Source organism: Chroicocephalus ridibundus, chromosome 6, assembly GCF_963924245.1.
Source record: "Chroicocephalus ridibundus chromosome 6, bChrRid1.1, whole genome shotgun sequence".
NCBI classification, from domain to species: Eukaryota; Metazoa; Chordata; class Aves; order Charadriiformes; family Laridae; genus Chroicocephalus; species Chroicocephalus ridibundus.
The window spans coordinates 30,574,327-30,592,480 of record NC_086289.1 but is presented as its reverse complement, the minus strand read 5'-3'; the positions used below and the strand labels follow the sequence as shown (position 1 = coordinate 30,592,480).

General features: G+C 37.6%; 1 protein-coding gene across 2 annotated transcripts in view; it reads left to right on the top strand.

Moving 5' to 3' along the window:
- PARG (poly(ADP-ribose) glycohydrolase) overlaps positions 1-18,154 on the top strand; it is a 75,669-nt gene that overhangs the window by 12,653 nt on the left and 44,862 nt on the right. For both annotated transcript variants that reach the window (XM_063337800.1, XM_063337799.1), the window contains exons 7-8: positions 101-175; positions 17,819-17,911. In XM_063337800.1, coding sequence (XP_063193870.1) covers positions 101-175; positions 17,819-17,911 — 168 coding nt within the window. The remainder of the gene's footprint in view (positions 1-100; positions 176-17,818; positions 17,912-18,154) is intronic.

The following is an 18,154-nucleotide window of genomic DNA, read 5'->3' as shown; positions in this document are numbered from 1 at the left end:
ACTAGATGGTACTGTTCCTTCAAATAGGACATTTCATAAAATCATTTTTCTTCTGTTAATATGTATCTCTAAGGCTTATTTTGTTGTGCTCTTTCCATAGGAGGCTATACTGAGGTACAACGTTGCTTATTCCAAGAAATGGGACTTCACTGCTCTTACTGACTTCTGCGAGAAGGTAAACCAAGTTCATTTAAAATAGGAAGAAAAGTAAAACATAAGTGACTACTTTGTCTATACGTCTCAATGCTTTTGGCTTTATTTCTCTTTCCAAGAATAAAGGTTTTTGTCTATGTGGACAGTTGTTTGGCTGGTAACTTAATTTCAAATGATAATTATAGTTCATAAACTGGATTAATTTAAGCAGGTAATTTGGGCGCTTCAGCGACAACTAACGTTACTGAAGGTAAGGTGAGACATGCCTTTTCTCTGATTTATGATAACCAGATTTATGAATAAATTGTATTAATATTTCCAGTGTAATGTTTTCTTGCTTTAAAAAGTGTTGCTCTTTTTTAAAAGAACTTTAATGTTACATTACAGTGGTGTTTGTATAAGCTGTGCTTTGCTGGTGTAGCAGTAAAATCTTGCTGTATGCTGAGATGATGAATTTAGACTAGAGCCTTGGAGAGGCTGTAGTCGTTTTTATGACTTTGTTACCTTTCTGGAAGAGAATGGAAAAGAAAAATTAATAGTGGCTGGCAAATGCAAGTTGGACTATTATTAATGTACATCTTGACTGACAGTCAGAAACTATGCTAATTAAAGCAGTATGGGAGATTAAAATGAGATGCAATAGAAGTTGTAATTGTCATTCCAGCAACTCAGAAGTGCTTTTAAAACACATGTGCTTTCTTGGGAGGGGCTTGCTAAGCTGTGTTAAGGTTCAGTGGAAACTAAATTTGATTTGAAGTTAATTTTGTTAGTTACGTATGTTTAAAATAGATATCTGCTTAGTTCATGTGGTCAGAGGAACTGTTCTTTCTAATGCCTATTTCCGTTGCTTATAGAGACTACTGTTTTACAGAATGAGTTTTGTTTTGCACGCAACACAGTATTTTTATTACTGACAGAAGGTGCCTATGAAAATACTGGTGGTATCATATTTGCTGACCATGAGAGCTGCTGTGTTTGCCTGTCTTGCCAGTCTAGTGCTTCTTCCTCTCATCTGTGGGGTCTCTCCATTTTTCAGGCTGTCATGGCTGGGTGGTAGGGGCTGTGGACATCTGCCTTCTTTGCTCCTGTTGAGTCTTGTACTAACCAAAAATTAACTTGGCCTGTTCAATCTTGTGTTATTAAAGAATACATATTTAAATTATTAGAATGTTTTAAAGTACAAGCAAACTATTTATTTAAAAATCTGACTCGGGAATGTACCAGATTTGCATCATATTGCTACAAATGCAACTGACCTTTTTCTGATGTGTTCATGTCGTGCATTTGGGAGTTTGGAAACTATGGATGATTAGATTCAGAGATCGTTGACCAGGGAGAGTAAGTAATACCAGCTATCTCCAGAGAAGAAAGGAACAATAGGGAAATGAACTATGTATCGGGCATCCATCTTTCACTGAGGGTGAAAAGGCAATTTCTGTCACATGGGAATGATGATTTATTTGTGAGGTTCCCAGATGAAGGGAGGAGAGAGGTTTCAAAAGATGGATTTTTAGACCAAGGTGGAGTGTGCAGCAGTATGTTAAATAAGGAACAGTGAAACAGTGTAAGACAGTGGGTCCTTGTAGACTACAGGAGCAAAATTTTACCCTGGCTTTGTTTATTGAATGTATTGAATTTAGTGAATAGAACATGCGGAGGAGTTACATCTTGTAGAGACATGTTTAAATCTTTTCTGTTTTTAAGGGATGCGTGAATTCTTCAAGTTCTGTAAATTAACAAGGCATCTGCTTTCAAAGACTGTTTGCAGTCTGCTTATGTGAGCAGCTATTAAGTGAAAAGTGGAGATATTCTGTGGAAATGACCTAAATATACCAGTGAAGTATAGTGGTGAAGTATAGTTTTTGAAGTTACTGTATTTGAGAGTTAATGAATAAGAGTTTACCGTTGCTGTGTGTATTTTCTTGTTTATCTTATGGTTTTGAGGGAACAGGGCAACTGTTTCAGGTCACATTTGAGAGGGCTGGTTGAGAGGAAAGCTGGCTTGAGTACTCAGCCCAAAAGGAGGGGCAGCAGCTCAACAGAAGGAGAAATAGTCATAAATATATATTAAAAGATTAAAACAGAGTCTGTTATCCTCAAATTTCTATTTTTATTCTTGGGCACTATTGACTTCCAATACAGTCTTAACCAAGAATTCTGTGGCCTGATTTACAAGGGAGCTGGGTCCACAAATCTAATGGTGTCTATTTTAGTGATTCATTAAAGGCCACTGTGTTCAGATATTACTTCACTAGGTCTGTGCTTGCTAAATTATAAAGTATCATTTGTTATTTTATCTTCTGATTCTGGACACAGGTCACCTTATCTGTTAATCTGTTAAATGCTTTCATATCAGTCTTGCATTGTGTTTCCTATTTTAGGTAGTTTCCTTCTAAGTTACGCAATCAAAATATGCATTATTTTTAAATCCTAGTTGTAAGATTCAAAGAAATTTCCTTGTAATAATAATTACCAGTTTCTTGGACTTAAGTTTGTTTTCCTTTAAGATTAAAGCACTTTTGGCTTTCTTAAGTAATGGGAAATAAATACCATGTATTTGAGCCAGGATTTTTTTCCAGAACGTACCCTGACGTGTACAGACTGACCAGTTTTACGGTTTGTCCAAAATGTTGTCAGAAGAGGGAGCCCTCACACTATTTTCAACAGATTCTTCTGGATGCCAGTTAAATTTGTACAGTGAAGTAAATTTGGGAGCTTGGATTGTTTTTTTCTTTTAAAAAGTTCGTAGCACCTATCAGTAATGTACGTAAAGCTCTGGGTAGCTTATTTGCTTCAGATATCTGATAGTTTTGTTGTCCTCTATGGGATTTCCACACTGTTGTATTGATTTGTTTTGCCAACTGTTTGTTAATATTGGCAAACAGGTTTAGGATTTACTCAAGTTATTACTTAGTGCATGAAAATTATCAGTGCTAATGTTTTTCTTCTTACTTGCAAAATTCTTGTCACTTGTAAGTCATCCTTGTTTTCCCAAAACTTACCTAGGAGCCAGACAGGAAAGAGGAAACAGCAAGCAGAAATGGAAACATGAGGAAATGGCTGTGGATGGAGCTGTCTCAGGACCCACAGTGTGTTGTGGATGAGCTTTATTTATGTGAATGATGATAGGTTGGGAATTTATTACGTGCTTTTGATGAGCAGTTCTATGTACTGTAGTAGTTTTTATTTTTCCTTTTTGTAGATTTCCCCTCTCACTTCCAGGCAAGACCAAATTCTTTTGCTTTTTCCCAAGTGCATGAAATAAAAAGTCTAGTGAGGTCATTCAAGGCTTATGTCTTAGACTAATCTCCAACAACAGCAACTTTTTTTAAAGGGAGAAGTAGAGCTTTATCGTTTAAGACAATCACGCAGTCTGCTGCTGTAGATTGGGCCTGCTTGTTTTGGACATGCTTTGTTTTTATTGTGTTGCTTTAAAGTCTCTTAGAGCTTAAGTGTAATTCTTGCTAATGTTGTTTCATGAACTCTTCCTCTTTTTTCTTGCATCTGTCCTGAGGAGTGTTTAAATCTGAAAATGACATGACATTGTATAAGCAGTGGATAAATTTCTTTAAAGGTGATCCTTCTTTTAAGTTCAGTTTTAGTTGCATAGTATACAAGAACTTAAGTCAGCAGGGTTTACGTTGTGAAGCTTCAGGAACCTTCAGGATTTACAACCTCTGTCATCATTAAAATCTGGGCTCTTGAGGTAAACCAGTCTGTGGGCAGCCTCACAGCTTGTTTTTGACCTTTATAGTAGAGTTGTATCAAACTGAGTTATTTGGTCCCGTCTAAAACTTGTGAGATCCAGCAGCAATACTTCAGTTACATATTTTTTCAGTAGATTTTTTTATTAAGACAGACATTTTAAAGTGCCTGAAAGGAACTCAGCAGGCAATAAAACAACAATGGGTGCTGTTACTGCTTGCATGGTTTAATTTCAGTAGTCTTTTATACTCCTTTGAAACCTGGAGAACTATAGCATTTACATTATTTTAGTGTCATAAAACAAAGGAATAACTCTCACATGCTTTTCAGTTCCTACTTGCAAGTTGTGCAAGTTATAGGTGTTCTCATATGTTTCAGTAAAAGGAAAGAATCAGATTTAGTCATCTGATTTTTAACTACTCTTGCTGCTTTTATGTATGTGCAAAGCAGAGAGAGAGGGACTCATGTTATGTATGCAGGACTGTTCGCATTTAGGATTCCCCAAATATTTGTGTTTAGAAAGTTACTTTGTGAAATAATGTCTGTATACTATACAGTGCTGAAAAGGATTAAATCCTATACTTGGGCATGTCATTAAAAGACAAACTGTCATCTCTGGTGATGACTCATGTATTGGAAATTGCAAATAGTTTAGACATAAGTTTGATCTCTTAAGCATAGACCGAAGATTGGAATTTAGGTAAATTTGTGTGATGTAGACAGTGATTGTCTCTGAGCTTCTGTGAGTCATCTGAAAAATGGATCACAGCATGTCTTGCAGATGTTCACATTGTATCCATAATTATTTTTATGTTTGTCTGGACTCTTTGAGCTTGATCATCTTGGTGGAAAGTTTGCATCTGTGAAATGGAAAACATACAATGAGCAGTCAGGGATGGTGTAAAGGTATGTAATAGTTTCCATATGAGGAATGTCTAAATAAGCTAGGACTGTTTCATCTTTCCTCATACTTAAGAGAGAAGTGAGGAATGGGTATAGCAGTAGTGTCCAAAATAAATGTAAGAGAGGCTGAAGAGGAAATGGCTTTATTCTTCTACTACAACAGTTAAGGGACACCAGATGGGTGTTCCTAGCAGGTAAGGGTTTCAAAATCAGACAAAAGTAATTACTTATTTAGATACTGAATAAAAGGCTGTGGAACTCCTTGTCAGGGGATGTAGAGGAGGACGCTGTGTCTTTACATCAGGCTTTGGAGGGATTTGGAGAAATTTCTGGTAGAAGGATCCCATTGACAACTACACGGATACCGTGATGGACTCTGGAAATTTCTGAAACTGATTACTGCAAGTAAAGAGCTTTGTGAGGAAGTGCTGAGGGTTATTTGCTTTTCTTGCCATTAGACTTTTCTAGGCATCTTTTGTTGATGGGCTTTCGTGAACTTTTGTCCATTTTTATATTGTTACAACTTCTCTGGGTTGAAGTTGAGAGGCAGAAGTGGCCTTGTCACGTGGGCCCCATTGTGGTGTAGTACCAATATGAGATGTTGCTGACAGAAAGGCATGGGGATCTATACACTAGCCTTGTTTAGGAGGACAAAATAATACAGATAATTGACATTTTAAATAAATGCCTTCAACTGAGGTTTATGCCTTTTAAAATTTGTTTTTTCAGGAACTTTAATGTTCTGCGGAACTCTAAACCTTTGGTGCCTACTTGATGCAAGTAAGAAGACTTAAAGGGATATGCTATCACTGTCTTTACAAGGACACTCATTCTCCACTGTATAATACTGTTAGATTTGGCTTTTAGCGTAGGAAGAAGCATATGTGTCTCTGCAGTGCTTGTTTGTGGATGTCTTGTGGTCTTTCTGTCTTTTGGGAAAGCTGATTGAAGCCAATCAGTCTATTTAATGGCCAGGATCTGCATATTTGCTGTTGATTCCCATATAAATTCAGCATTCAGGAAATTCTTTTCTGTTATGAAAGAAGCTGTATAACTTTTACACTTTGATTTTTCTATGAGGTTGAAAGAAACATGATAATGCTCTTTAAAAAGCCCAGTCTCTTCTCCCGTCTATACTTAATTGCAGAGAAGAACCTTCAAAGAACGTACCAGACCACTTTATCTGTGGTCCTTTTTCTCCTTTTCCAGTCAAGCATGAGTTCACTGGTTTTAGCCTCAAAACTGGCTGCTAGCAGCTTTGGGGTTTTTTTATGGCACAAATCTCAGCTTATCCTAAAATCTGATAAAAAGCCATGTAGCAAGAAAACAAGGTCAGTTGCCAAGCTGAAAGAATATATTGCTATTTTTCTTCACCCTTTAGTTATGCTTTTACATGATATAGAATATGGGCTGTTAAAAATGTTTGCCTTACAATTACAGCTTTGAAACAGGATTAGAAAAGGAGTCCCATTCCTCCCTGCTTCTTTCCATTAAAGTTTGCATGACGATTGTACTTCTGGATGCCAGATCCTTTTAGAAGTCCAGAACAGTCAGGATATGAAACTTTGTTATTGCCTACTTTTACATGCAAGTGTCTACCCGTAAATTTCTAGAACCTCATTTAATACTTTTTCAAAATTTTCTGTAAATGTCACTTGCAAATACATAAACTTATTAATATATAACGTACAAGATAAATATGTAAATAAACTCATTTATAAATACAACTTTTTCTATTTTCCATAAATATCACACATCCACATTACAGATGTTTTACTCTTCCGAAAGTCTGGTTTACTTTTCTTGAAAAATAAAATCTAATTATGGTACTAGACATTATTTTTCATTTGCAAAATTCCTTACTATTTAATTTTGGCCTAGCAATATTCATATGGATATGTGCACACACTTTCTAAGGTAGCACTTTTTTTTTTTTCCTACAGCAGGTGTTCTGCACAGATTCCAGAATATAGGAGGAGTGGTGGAGCATATTACAATAAGACTTGTTTCTGTTAGTGAATGCTTTGCACTTAGGAATAATTAAAATAAATAGAAGAAAAGCTCTTATGTTTCACTGAAAAAACCTAAGAAATGTGTATTATTGAATTGCTGAATTATGTTGTAAACCTAGTAAAACCTAGGATATATCTACAGAATGTGCTTAGTGTGTTTTTTTGGCCAAACTACAGTTTCTCATTTGAATGTATGTTGCTACGTAGCATACCAGCGCATTGTGCCTGAACTTGGTACTTTCAGAAAATGTCAGATAAAAGTAATTGAGTTAAGGTGGAGCATATTAAATGTTTGAGAACTGAGCAGAAAAATCCGATGTGCAAATATTGTCAGTATGTCTGCTTCCTCTCTAAGAAGAATTGATTACGTTTTGAGATCACTGAGCTGATTTGAATGAAATTAAGAACTGTCCTGTCAATGAAATACTCCAATTACAAAATTTTAAACAGCCACAGAACCACAGAGCCTTTAAGTGTGTGTGATCTTAACCTTAATAACCTTAATTTAATAACCTTAAGAAATTTTGCAAATTAGCTGGACAATTTTGGAAATCATGCTTTCATTTTTTCCCCATTATTTCAGTTTTTCATCTGAAAAAAGACTATAAATGCAACATTTGAAGGTGATGCGACTGTAGTATAGTCTAGTTGGATTATGGTTGAGCTCTGGATTTTCACTCATTTGAAAAAGACCAAATTGTTTAAGAACACCCACTACCATTAAGTATGTGCATATCTTGGGAGATTTGTATATTTTAAGAAGGCTTTACCCACTTTTGTCTCCTGCCAGGTCTTATGAACCATGTCAGTCTTTCCTGTATATTCTGTTGTTTGAATGACCTGCTTGAAAAAAATGATTGCTGTAATCAGTGGTACTGGAATAGAAGGAATTTTAAAGTACCAAATTGTTCTGGTGACTGGGTTTTTGATAAATCATTTTTATAATTGTCTGGACAGTACTAACAGAAGTGAGCCTTGTACAGAGATGTCAGCACTACAAATGTAGGCTTTTAAGCAAGAAACAAAATGTCCCGAGGCTGAAAATAGCCTATTTGTTGCTCCTTGCTGGATTTCATTTTAGTCCAGATGTTTTCAAACAATTTTCTTTACATCAAATTACCTTTTTAGAGTCTAAACTGAAAAGGTCTTTTGAGTCTGCCATGAAGGGTTTCCTTTTCACAGTAGCAGAAAGGAATTTGTCCCCATATTGAACAAAATGTGAGCTTTTCTGGGATGGGGGAATGTGCATCTTGTAGACATTCAAAACATTAGAAGCTAAGCATTGTAGAGGGGAAATAGCACCGAGTACTGAATTACAGGCTTTTTCTTAGTTTTCTGTACTTTCTCAGCAAAACAGTTGAAGATGTTTTAAGTGGTGTTTTGTAAGCACCATTGCGATGACTGTTGCATCAGACTGTTGACTCAGAATTACCAGGGAAGGTATATCTACATATACCAGGTGTAGAGTTTTAATTATATTGTGTCTTAAGTGTTTGTGGATACATAATGCTTTGAGACAATGTAAAGATACATCCTGAGGATCTCTTCCATAGTTTTTCATTGTATTGAGAACATTCCTGTTTAAAAAAGAGAAAAGAAAAAATGTAGTAAATATAAATGTTATGGTTTCAAAAGCTATATTTTGATTGTTGCTTTATTTGTTTTGCTTTGGCAGCAGGGGGGCTGATGAACAGATTTCTTTGCTTCCATTGTATTATGTGTAAATTATCATTTATCTGTGCTCAACTGTCTATCCCAAATGACTAGGAGAAGTTTCTTTTGGTTGTGGTGGCTTTCCTTAGCTGCTTTGTGCCTTTAGATTTATTTTTTTCAGTATCTGGAGCAGTTAGAATAAAAAAAAAAAAAAAAAAAAAAAAAAAAAAAACCACAACAAACCTGATGATGGCCAAAGCTTTCAAGGGAAACACTTTCTGAAAAAGTGTACCTGGAAGTAGGGAAGCGATAAAAAGGCATTACCGTTGTTAGGATGACTATGAAGCCATAAATGAAGTGTATTGTTACTATATTCCCAATTCTTTTCATGCCTTTTCATCTGAAACACTGAATTTGTTTATATTGCTTCCTTTCAGAGTTTGTTATTAGTTGCCACGCATTCCTTAAAGAGCAGGTTTGCAAGGTTGCAGAATGTGTACTCTGGAGATGGTCTGAGGGTCTTATATGGCCAATATAATCATAATTACTGGTTATTTTTCTCAAGATGTTGGTAATTTTGAGTCTATAATTCTGACAACTAAGCAAAAAATAGGCTATAGATTTGTTGAAATCTACAATGATGTTGTGTTGTCTTTAGCTGATCCTTCTTTTTCCCCTTCTGTTTGTGCTTGACTTTTTTTGGTGATGTTAAAGAAAATACAGTTTTCATAAGAGCAATAGCTATGTTGTCTCATGAAGCTTTTAGTGCCAAGGATATTGGTTTCAAAAGTGGTTGAAGAAATTTGTAGTTAAATCTGATAGCGTTGGAATGGTTCTACACAATGTTTTTTTAGCAGATGTTTTTAAAATCACAGAAGCATTAAACATCTTCCCCCCCCCCCCCCCCAAGTACTGTGTTTAGAGAGGTAAAAGGTTTGAATGAACCTGGAAATGGATTGTTTTCACCCTTAGCTTGTGTCATTCAGAGGAAAGATACTTCCCCCCGCCATGTTACAGCCCTGTTGTAGAAACAAGGTCAGTGTCCTTTTCTGCTACTTTGTTCTTCCCAAGAGTAACTCAAAAGTATTTAGAAAGCAGTATTTGACTTTTTTTCCCAGGACTCCGCATCGCTTCAGAAATGTTTGTGATTCTTCTACGCAATAATAGAATTGCTCTGTAAGAACGTGCAGGTAGACTCTCTTGGTGGCACGTAGAGAATTCACTCATTGGTAATGAAAATGATTGTGGTTAGATTTACAGTACCTTAGAAGTACAAACCGGGCCTCTAAACCCATTAAGAGGAGATGGCAATATAAATATACATTTTTTCTCTCAGAGTTTATTTAGCATATTGAAAAGCTTTGAGAATAAAACTGCCATTGTTAGGGATGATACACCTGAGAGATCATTCCAGGGTTGGATTGGCAGAAGACGCGAATGAGCCTTCAGGGAGAAAAAAAAATTAAAGAAAAATGAATTAACCTCTGCCTTGTAAGCTGTCTTCCTTTTTTCTTTTGAAGTGTCAGTTTGTGGTTTTGATAAATGTCAGAAACATTCTTCTTAAATAAGATTCTTCTCCGCATAATCCAGTGTTACGGGCTTTTTTTTTTCCCCCCCTCTTCCCTCCGAAGATTACTTTGTCCTTCCTCTGGTTTCTAATCAGACAAGTGCTCAAGAAATGGGATGGATTTGACAGCTAAGTGTGTTTCCTACTGAATTAGTTTTGTAAGGGAACGAAAGGAGGCAGATGAGAGTTTATTCTCTCCTGCAGTTTTGGAAATTCATTAACTTAATAAAATGGGAACTAAAGTCCGTGCCCCTGCCTCACTGACCCCCGCTTTTGTTCTAGGTTTTAATCTTATATATACGTATAGTATTTTATGTTACCACAAAGAATCTGTTTTACGTAGGCATACAAGTTAGCAGGCTGCAGCCTAGTGTCTCTGTCTAGGTATCAGATACACTGATAGTTGCAGCACAGTGTATTTAAGTAGAATTCATCTACTCCTTGTCAAGAAGAAAAGGCTTTGTAGAGAGTATGACTTAGTGAAGCTTGTTTTGGCTTTTTGGGGGTATATTAAGTTAGTATATTAGTTTTCAAAGTCACCCAATAAGAACTTGTTTAGGCTTTTTTGGTTGTTTTTTTTTTTTTTTTTTCCAGCTGTTCCAAATAACAGATTGAGAGAGTCTGCTTTTAGGATTCTATAATGTTTAAGAGTGCTTATGATAAGGATTAAGGGAAGAGAGGGAGTACAGGTTGGCTGTCTGAGGTTGGTTTACTTTCAGGTGAAAGACTTAAATGTCATAGACCGTGGCTTGGTTGTTTTATTAGCGCTGAGGAGCTCTACTCATGGATCTAGACTCAACCATCTTTAAGTGTTGCACAAACAGCATACAAAAAGCATGCGACTTCTGTGACAGGAGAACAAGTAATTAAGTACAGGCTGCTCTGGAAGGAAGAGAAAATGAAGACAATATTGCTTAGTGCGATAAAGGAACAGCCATGTGTTGTGATTGCTTAGAACGCTCAAGTATTTGTATAAGTGGCTCAAAGGAGAGTCTTAGCTGGAAGGGAATAGTGAGGGAGATGCTTCGGGACGTCTGGGAGCTTCTTCTGTGGAATACACTTAAAAAAGGAAAAAAAAAAAAAAGGTGTAAAGTTAAAATTGTTACTGTTATCCAAAAGTGCACAAGACCCAATATCTTATAGAATAGTGCAAGAGCACAACTGAACTCTTACATCTCATTTGACAGTGAAATGGCAGCCTTGGGAAGGGGGGAGGTACAGTCTGTGCATTGAATGAAAAAAAAGCACTATTTTAAATGCTTATGGGTGGAACAAGACTGTTAACAGTCTTAAATTAAGCCTTCAAAAACAAGTTCCTATTGTCCTTGTTCCCCAAATAGATTTTTTTTTTTACTTTTTTCAGTTTTTTTTGCTTTCCCTCTTATCCTCACAAAAATTGCAAAATTGCAAAAGTTAATCAATTTTTTTTTTTCAGGAGACTCTTCCAAGTTGTCTTAGGGTTCGTGGCGTGTTCCACCTGCATATTCCTTGCAGGCGGCACTGAGCAGATCTTTCTCGTGGTGAGAATGTGAATAGTGTTGCTTTGTTCACATATCTTTCTTTGTTATTTTCTTTGAATTGCAGACTTGAAGGAGGTTTAATAATGATGTCATGTCTAGGTAGGCTATATATGTCCTTATTTGCTACACTTCTATTTGCAACCAGGTTTTTCAGCTTGGAAGTATTCATCATGTGGATCTTCATGCTCTGTAAAAATATACAGAGATATTTATTTGAGACAAATTGAAGGTGGTGAAGAAAGAAAAAGAAAAAAATTATTCCTGAAACTAGCAGAATGAACTAACTATGGAGAGAGTACATAGAAGTTATGCAGTTTGTCTAGTTAGTTAGGAGGCTATTACTGCCTCTAACATTATCTTACATTAAAATAGTTAGGAAAGCTGTTACTGGACAGGCAGTTCAGTATAGTAGCTGATGCTACAGAGCACTTACAAACTAAAACTGAAACAAAGTAATTCTAAGAAAGTGCATGAGGCATTAGGGCGGCTGGGAAGGAAAAAGTCAGAAGGTCAAAATCCATTAGAATTTAGGAAATAAAGTCTGAAGGAAGCACTCTGTTTTCCCCCTTCATCCTAAGAATGTGATTCAGTTGGTCTTTGTCCTGCCACAGAGGTTAATCGGGGGAAATAAACCCAAACAAATGGAAAGCATTAGGCCATTGGTGTCTTAGCGTGCTGGTTGCCTGTTGGCGTGATGGCGCTGCCTTCCCATGTGATAGATAGAGCTGTCTGAATTTGTGTTCGGTGTGTGCACTTTGTTTGGTTTGATGAGCTGTCAGATTTAGATTTAAACTCTCTAGCATCACTATCACCCCATGCTACCTCAGATCCTTCTTATTAGGACTGTCAGGCACACTCGTTCATTACGTTTTGGAGGACTGGTTTATAGTGACAAGAGGCCATTACTTATGGCGGCGTTTAGTCAGGCCTCTTTGCTGCAGTATAGATGTTCATTTTGCAAAATTGCAATGCAAGTTTGGCCAAGAGCTCTTACCTCTGCTACGGCTCGCTGACCCATTTGCATCTTATGAATTGGAGCCCTAAGTCATGTTCATTTAATCAGTGACTCCAGTGTAAATACTGATGGAATCGCCAAATGATTTCTTTGGCAAAAGACAAGTCATGCTTTGCAACTCTGATTCCGTGTACTTTTCCCTTGGGTATAACCCCTGCTTTTATTTCATTCCTAAATAATTTTTTGCATGATTGGAGAACCATGAATAAAGTCAACAATATATTTTTATTTCAAATCCTAAAGGAAACTGCAAAGGACATGTATGTGTAATAAGGAAAGGAGAAACTGATCAAATGTTTAAAAAAAAATTGCTGTGATACTTAATGTATTTTTCTTTATCAAAAATGGTTGACAACCATTTTGTATTTTACAATTCCTTAAGTTATAAAATAAATGTAATTTTTTTTAACAGTGGAAATCCAATCCTTTCTCTCAACCTTTACATAGTTGTAGCCTTGAAAAAGATTGCACCCAGCTAAGAAGCACATTACTGAATCAAAACAGGCTTCCTTTACTGGGAGATTTACTTCAAAGTGATGTGCTTGTAACAGCTTCATACTAACTAGAATATTGCTGCTTTTTCAGTGAGAAGAGTTGCAATGGCTATGTGCCTTTGTAGCCCTTTGAGGGCTGTGACTGATTCTGTTTCACCTACCACCCACCCAGCACAACACCTAATAATACAAAGCTTTTTGGGAGGCTGGTTCGACTCATTAATGCAGAGGATGGCTACCCTCCCTTCCCTCTCCCCCCACCAGTTGTTTTCCTGTAGTGTTAGCAAGCTGAAGGATCTCGCGAAGTTATCAGATGAACATGGGAACTAGTGAAATGTGGTGTGTGTATGTGTTTGGGGAGATAGAATGGCACGTCCCTCTTTCAGCAGCAACAAATGAGTAGAATATGTTATGTGACTCTAAATACGCTGGATTTTACATCAGTACAAGTCACGGCTTCCTGAAGAGAGTTTCCTTCCAAATAAATCTTCATTCAGTTCTGTGACCAGGTATTCTCTGTGTGGTTGCTAGGTTCTCCCAAGTTGGCATTTGCATCGTGGGATGTCTGTCAGATGTAGCTGTGGTGTCAGCACTCCACATCCTGGAAGCCTTTTACTTTCCACGATTGAGTGTTCTTTTTTGCTGGTTTCAAAGTCTGAAAAGGCTGTCACAGATAAAACCAGGGTCTGTGTCGCGCTGAGCGTAGCTGAGAATATGCAGTGACAGTGGTTGGCCTACAAAGCTGTGACTGCGGTGGCACGCTGGTTTAGTGGTCAAAAGAGGATGAGGACCAAGCAGCCAGGGGATTGCAGCTGTTCTTTTTCACAGAAACCTCATAGGAATGGTACCTGTACAGGAAGAGTCCTTGGGCAGAAAGGGGAAGTTATGATTACATGGATGCGGCCATGACTCAAGTTACTTAGTTTTTTTAAAAACGTGAAACAAGGAAGGGTACGTATTTCTGGCTTACTGCCACTGTTCAATAATGTGTGATAGCTGCAAGATACGAATGGGAAGCACAGGACTGAATAGCTCCCCAAGGAGTTATTTTTAGGGAGAAAGTTTACCAGGGAGAAAGGCTTTTTTTGTTTGTTTGTTTTCTGTTGTTGTTTTTGTTTGTTTTTTTAAATAAATAATAAAAAAAACAAACCAGCACCTGCAGTTAAACAACAGAGTTCTTGGATTACTCACTGCAGCAGCTATTTTGTGAAGTTGTAACATTTCTGGGAAGAAACAAAATATGTTTGAGCTTGAAACTATTGATGCGCATCCCTGCAATATCTAGGAGACCTTTGCCTAAATAGGGGAGTATTCAAAACAGGGATGCTTAGGCTGCCTGGTGGTTTGATTAGAGAACGATGCACAGTTAGGAATTTCTTGGCAAGGTCTATAAACTTAGCACTTGCAATGATCATCTTTTTAAAGTTGTGGGGTTCTTTAAGTGATTTCTCTTGTGAAAATGCAGTAACTTTTCACAAAACAACAACACTTTTCACAAAAAAAACCCCACCTTATTTGTTATTTACATCTAAGAATAACCTGCGTGAAGTCCAATGAGAACACTTCTGGTTGCTAACAGCTTCAAATTCTCAGGTTTTCATTAGTGGAGGTTTATTAAAAGTCATGCATATCAATAATGTAGAGAGGAGTGTGTGTTCTGGTGCAACATTAGGAAGGTTAAGGAGAAGCAGAATTTCAAAGTTTAAGAAGTGAACTTTGTAGTTACACATTTCATATCAGAGCTGAGCTGTGCAATTGCTAGCCCTGCTTCTGTTTTGTGAAGAAATTGTCTCATACTATTATTATATTGTTTTCAAAGGAGCACAAAGAAAAGGTTGAAATCTTGACAGCTATGACAAAGTCCAGTGCCATAATGTGTCACCAGATAAGTGATACTGTATAGTCTGTGGCAGCCAGCAAAGCATAGCAGCCACTATTTATATGTCAACTTTAAAAGAGAGGAAGTGTTACCCAAAGGGGACAGAATATCAGAATTTGACAGTCTGGTAGACATCTGAGGTTAAATGTCATCTTTTGAATAGATTTAACTTACATATTCATTTTATGTATTGAGATATGAATTCCAGCCTTTAAATGCTCATTTTGTTACTTTATGGCACTTAAAAACATTGTGCCTAAGAACAGAGTTTCCTGGAAGAGCAGAAGGTGTTAAAGGTTAGGTCATGATTTTCAATATCTGACTTATACTGTGCAAATATGTAGGTGCATATGCAGCCAACATCAACAGGAGCGAGAGATGCATCTTCTTCATTTATTAACCTTAAAAAATAAAAATTTGACTTTCAGCAACAATTTGTGTATTAGTTGGATTCCTCCTCTGTTATATCAAATGATTTTCATGTTTCCTAAGCTTGCTATTCTTTGAAAGTTCTTTTTTTCAATTGAAAACTTTAAATTAAAACCTTGTTTGTATGTCTCTGAGCAGCATACGTAATGTGTGGAAACTAACTGTGTAGGTATTGGGGTTGTTTATTTTCCGTGCTTCCCTATCATAAGTTTGCCCTTTGAGCATTTGTTTGTGGTTTTGTTTTTTAACTTCCTGAGTACTCTTACCCCTTTATATCACTTGGAACGGGAGGGAATAGAGCAGAGATACTTCTGTAGTTATTTTAGTGATCTTGGAAGAACAGAAGTTGTTAGCCTTCAAACAATATTTCCAGCTTGGCGTTTATGGGGAACAGTATGCTTTGAATTGGAGGCACCGTATTTTTCCTCTTCTAAAGAAAATTGCCAGTATCTTCTTTACATTCTGAAGTCTGTGTGAAACTTCCCATTGAAGTGTGAATTACAAAGCTTTGATTATATGACTAAAAAGATCACTTTCTGTGATTTCACAATTAGTCTTAAGTGTTGCAGAGACTAAAGTTGATAGTAAATCCAATTATTTTCTAACAGTTTTACTTTAGAATATTATTTAAAGAAACAGTTTCAGAATTTTAATGATTTTAAACTAGAAACCGGTATAAGGTAACTGTCTCAAATACAGATTCCCTGGAATTAAGGGAAAGAGGAAGGCAGGAGGCTGAACTGTGACCTTTGTCTTCTGTTCCCCAGCTGTAGTGCAAGTTGTGTGTTCTCTTCTGTCTGCTCTTTGCCTTAAATGCAGCATGCACACCTAGCAGCCAGTCACAGCTGGTACCTGCATCCCTAGATCAGGGGGGAAACTGCATTGCTGCACAGGAAGATGGAGAATGTGCTTTTCTCTCCTTGCTCTTTCTTCAGCCCATTCATATGGCAGAATGTGAGACATTTGAGGATATGGCATGCTTTTGTGCCATTTTGTACATTGCAACTGCACTGCTTAGTGTTGTTTTTCGTTTCACAACCTCCCATTCATGTGCTTATCCTAGCTTTTCTAAGAGCATTGCCCACCATAAAGAACCTTTTGCACTTTTAAAAATAGGTATTTAATACATGAATGGGTGTGTGGGTGGGTTCATCTAAAGCTTGGGTACGTGATGTTGACCTCAGAACTGGCAGTTGCATCTTAGAAGAGAGATCCTGGACGTCCTTTGAATACATTGGATTTGGCAGCCAAACACGTCAGCAGTGGGCCAGACAGCATCAGGAAGGGAATTGAGAACAGGACAAGAAGGGTTTGATATGACTCAATCTTGACTATAAAAGCTTTGAGAAGCCTTGTGAAACGTTGGTGTACCCATTTTTTTGCGTGTCTCTCCTCCTCAGGAAGAATGTTAGAGCAGGTAGAGAGGGGCAGCTAAGACTGAAAAGATTACAGCTGGGACCAGGCAGGCTGCATCCATTAACATATGTAATCCAATGGCTGTAGTTCTTGAGGGAACATGGTGGGGATGGACAGCAGAAAGTGGCCAGGCCTGCATGCTCTTCTTACATAGCATTTCCTGTTGCTGCTGCTGAGGACCACTGATCTCACCCAGCGGTGCCTTTCTTACGTCCTTCACAGGAGAATGTCACAGGTCCTTGTCTTGGACTGTGACCTGAATATGAAAGTTAATTGAATCGTTCCAGTGCTTTTGTGGTTAGGTGGTGATTGCTACCAGTTGAGAATTTGGTTCATTGCATTGGAAAGAGTCAAATGATAACTTATTCAAGGATCCTTTGTAGGGCATTTGGTGACGTGTTTTCTCAACTGCAACTCTTGAGAGTTGTTTTTGTATGTCAATTTGTGTATTTCAATTCAATCATACAAAGATGATTAGGGGACTAGAACACCTCTGAGGGAAAGGCTGAGGGACTTGGGTCTTTTCAGTCTGGAAAAAAGAAGGCTGAGGGGGAATCTTATCAATGCTTATAAATACTTAAAGGGTGGGTGTCAGGAGGATGGGGCCAGGCTCTTTTCAGTGGTGCCCAGCGACAGGACAAGAGGTAATGGGCACAAACTTGAGCATAGGAAGTTCCACCTAAACATGAGGGGGAACTTCTTTACTTTGAGGGTGACAGAGCACTGGCACAGGCTGCCCAGAGAGGTGGTGGAGTCTCCATCTCTGGAGACATTCAGAATCCGCCTGGACGCGTTCCTGTGCAACCTGCTCTAGTTGACCCTGCTCTGGCAGGGAGGTTGGACTTGGATATCTCTGGAGGTCCCTTCCAACCCCTACCCTTCTGTGATTATTGCAAGGTAAAATGCAGTGAGGTACTACTGTAAAAAATACTGCAGATTTGCCTGCAGCTAGTAAGACGTGTTTTTTTTTTCTCTGACATCTTTTAGATGGGTCCTGTTTTCACAAACTTTTCATGAAATCAATTCTGAGGTAAAAAGCCTTTTTTTTTTTTTTCTTCTTTCATTTTAACAGGTTCTTGAAGATGCAGAGGCTCAACATTTGTTCCAGTCCATTCTTCCTGATATGGTCAAGCTGGCGCTCTGTCTCCCTAGTATCTGCACCCAGGTAAGTAAACACAGCTGGCGAAGTGCTCCGTGGCAGACCACTTATCTGCGAACTGTAACTAATGGCTAAGGTCAAAATATCAGGATTATGTTATGTTCTTAATAGAAGCTATACATTTTGTGTTGAATGTAGCTGAGGCCTAGGGAGCAGAACGAACAATGCACATCTATAATGATATAATAGAATGTAAAAAAATATCTCTCGCTGTCATATTTTTAGCCTGAACTTCAGTAATGCTTCCCT